The sequence below is a fragment of the Engraulis encrasicolus genome, chromosome 4 (assembly GCF_034702125.1).
Source record: "Engraulis encrasicolus isolate BLACKSEA-1 chromosome 4, IST_EnEncr_1.0, whole genome shotgun sequence".
Taxonomy (NCBI): Eukaryota; Metazoa; Chordata; class Actinopteri; order Clupeiformes; family Engraulidae; genus Engraulis; species Engraulis encrasicolus.
Genome location: NC_085860.1, coordinates 53,549,625 through 53,552,365, shown reverse-complemented (window position 1 = coordinate 53,552,365; position 2,741 = coordinate 53,549,625). Strand labels below are relative to the sequence as shown.

Sequence of the window (2,741 nt, the reverse complement as noted above, 5' to 3'; positions counted from 1 at the left end):
CCGGCTCTTTGGTGTAGCGGTCAGAGCCCCGGTTTACTACCCCAGAAGGTCTGGGTTCGAGTCCCAGCTGGGCAACTCTACTCCCCTTCGCTACAGGGCCCCACGTTGGAAAGGGTTGGGAACCCCTGACATACAGTATACAGCTGCATGCCCATGAATAATCACATTCACTATGTTTACATGATGTTTTTTAGCTGTGTCCTTCTCAACGCCCCCCTAGAGCTCCCCAATGCCCCAGTTTACTACCCCAGAAGGTCTGGGTTTGAGTCCCGGCTGCGCAACTCTACTCCCCTTTGCTACAGTGACCACTATAAAGTTCGCTCTAGGTGTTTTTTTTCTTCTCGTTTTCTATCGATGAACATTGTTTTATATTGCTCATTGCTCATTGCTGTTAATTGTTTCTATATCACCCAGTTTAATTTAGACTTTAGACAGTTTTCAATTTGTGTGCAAACCCTCTTAATTCCGATCCCCTCTCATTCCACGATAGGTCTCTGAATATCTTCCGTATCAATCGCCAGGACCTGGCTGCTTACATACAGTGGCCACGTTTACATCAGTTTTTCATTCCGAATTAAATAGTTCCATCGAGTTCACATTGCACTCTTCATTTGATTCCAAATCGGGAGGTGTTTACATGATGTTTTCAAGGCGGAATTAAGTTTCATTCTGAATTAAATTGAGTTAATTCAGAATTGAATTGAGTTAATTCAGAATTAGATGGAGTTAATTCGAAACCAAATGTCTCATGTAACCGAGGCCAGTAATGTTTCTAGGGATGCACCGATACCACTTTTTTGAAAACCGTACATTAATGTGTGTACTTGCCGATACCGAGTACCGATACAGATACCTTTTACCACCAAAATACAATGAAAATAAATGCATGACCTTGTTTTTTTCCACCTGTGATTTTTTTATTGTCCATTTCCATGTAGATTGAAATGTTCGTAAATGTATGAGGTGGCACTTTTTTTACATGCTGCTTTCAAGTCCACAGAACGTGACAAGATTTTGCATTGTTTTGTGTAGTAGCAGTATCGTTCCTGGTATCGGCAAGTGCTTTACGAGTACGAGTACGAGTATAATGAGCAGTATCGGGTGCCGATACCGATACCATTATCGGTATCGGTGCATCCCTAGTAGTATCTCTGAGATTTCCATGTTCTTTTATCTGTTCTGAAAAAGGAAAAAAGGTCAGCCATGCATAGGTTTCTTTATCACAATTGTAATAAAGAAACCTATGCATGGTGCGACCTTTTTTCATTTTTCAGTTTTACAATGTTTTGGTCAGCACCCTTAAAAGGAAGAGAAAAACTGTTGGGTGACGCCTGCTCCAACCTTTATGTCCTTTTCATCTCCTCCGTCAGGTGTCTGAGCATCTTCGATAACAAGCGTCAGGATCCGACCGAGTACGAGTATAATGAGCAGTATCGGGTGCCGATACCGATACCAGTATCGTATCGGTGCATCCCTAGTAGTTTCACTGAGATTTCCATGTTCTTTTTTCATCTGCTCCGTCAGGTCTCTGAGCATCTTCGATAACAAGCGTCAGGATCCGACCGGCCTGACGGCCCTCCTGCGCTCCACGGACCTGGTGGGTGTTCTGCACATGCTCTATTGCATCCTCCTCCACGGCTCGCCGCCCCCCGACCCCCCCGCGGCTCCCCCCTCCACCTCCTCGGGCTCCAGCACCACCACCCCCAGCACCGTCTCCAGCAGCGGCGGGGGGCTCGTCCTGGGGGGCCTCGCCACGCCAACCAGCTACGCCGTCGCCGCCCCCCAGAAGCCCTACACGGCGGCCGTCATCCAGGTGGCACTGCAGGGGGTCCGATTCCTCAACAGCTTCTCGCTGCTGGACCTCTCCGCATTCCAGGTACACAACATTACTGTATATTACAGTATTACATTACATTACATTCCAGGTACACGACATTACTGTATATTACAGTATTACATAACATTACATTACATCATATTACATTGCATTACATTACATTACATTACATTACATTACTAGGTTCCTCAACAGCTTCTCCCTGCTGGACCTCTCCGCATTCCAGGTACACGACATTACATTACATTACAGTATTACATAACATTACATTGCATAACATTACATTATATTACAGCACATCATTTTACATTACAATTACATTACAGTATGTTGCATTACATTGCATTGCATTACATTACATTACTAGGTTCCTCAACAGCTTCTCCCTGCTGGACCTCTCCGCATTCCAGGTACACGACATTACTGTATATAACAGTACTGTTTATTATTACATTATAGTATTACATAACATTGCATTACATCACATTACATCACATTACATTGCAGTATGTTGCATTACATTACATTACATTGCATTACATCACATTACATCACATTACATTGCAGTATGTTGCATTACATTACATTACATTACAAGGTTCCTCAACAGCTTCTCGCTGCTGGACCTCTCCGCATTCCAGGTACACGACATTACATTACATTATATTACATTACATTACATTGCATTACATTACATTACATAACATTACATTACACTGCATTACATTACAGTACATTACATTACACTGCATTACATTACTAGGCTCCTCAACAGCTTCTCCCTGGCAGACCTCTCTGCATTCCAGGTACATTACATTGCTGTTTATTATTACATTACAGTATTACATAACATTACATTGCATTACATTACATTACATTACATTACATTACTAGGTTCATGAAC

The 2,741-nt window shown here is 42.8% G+C and overlaps 1 protein-coding gene across 1 annotated transcript in view; it reads left to right on the top strand.

The window, feature by feature from the left end:
• scaper (S-phase cyclin A-associated protein in the ER) overlaps nt 1-2,741 on the top strand; it is a 270,462-nt gene that overhangs the window by 217,825 nt on the left and 49,896 nt on the right. The window contains exon 25 of the mRNA XM_063197885.1: nt 1,525-1,876. Coding sequence (XP_063053955.1) covers nt 1,525-1,876 — 352 coding nt within the window. The remainder of the gene's footprint in view (nt 1-1,524; nt 1,877-2,741) is intronic.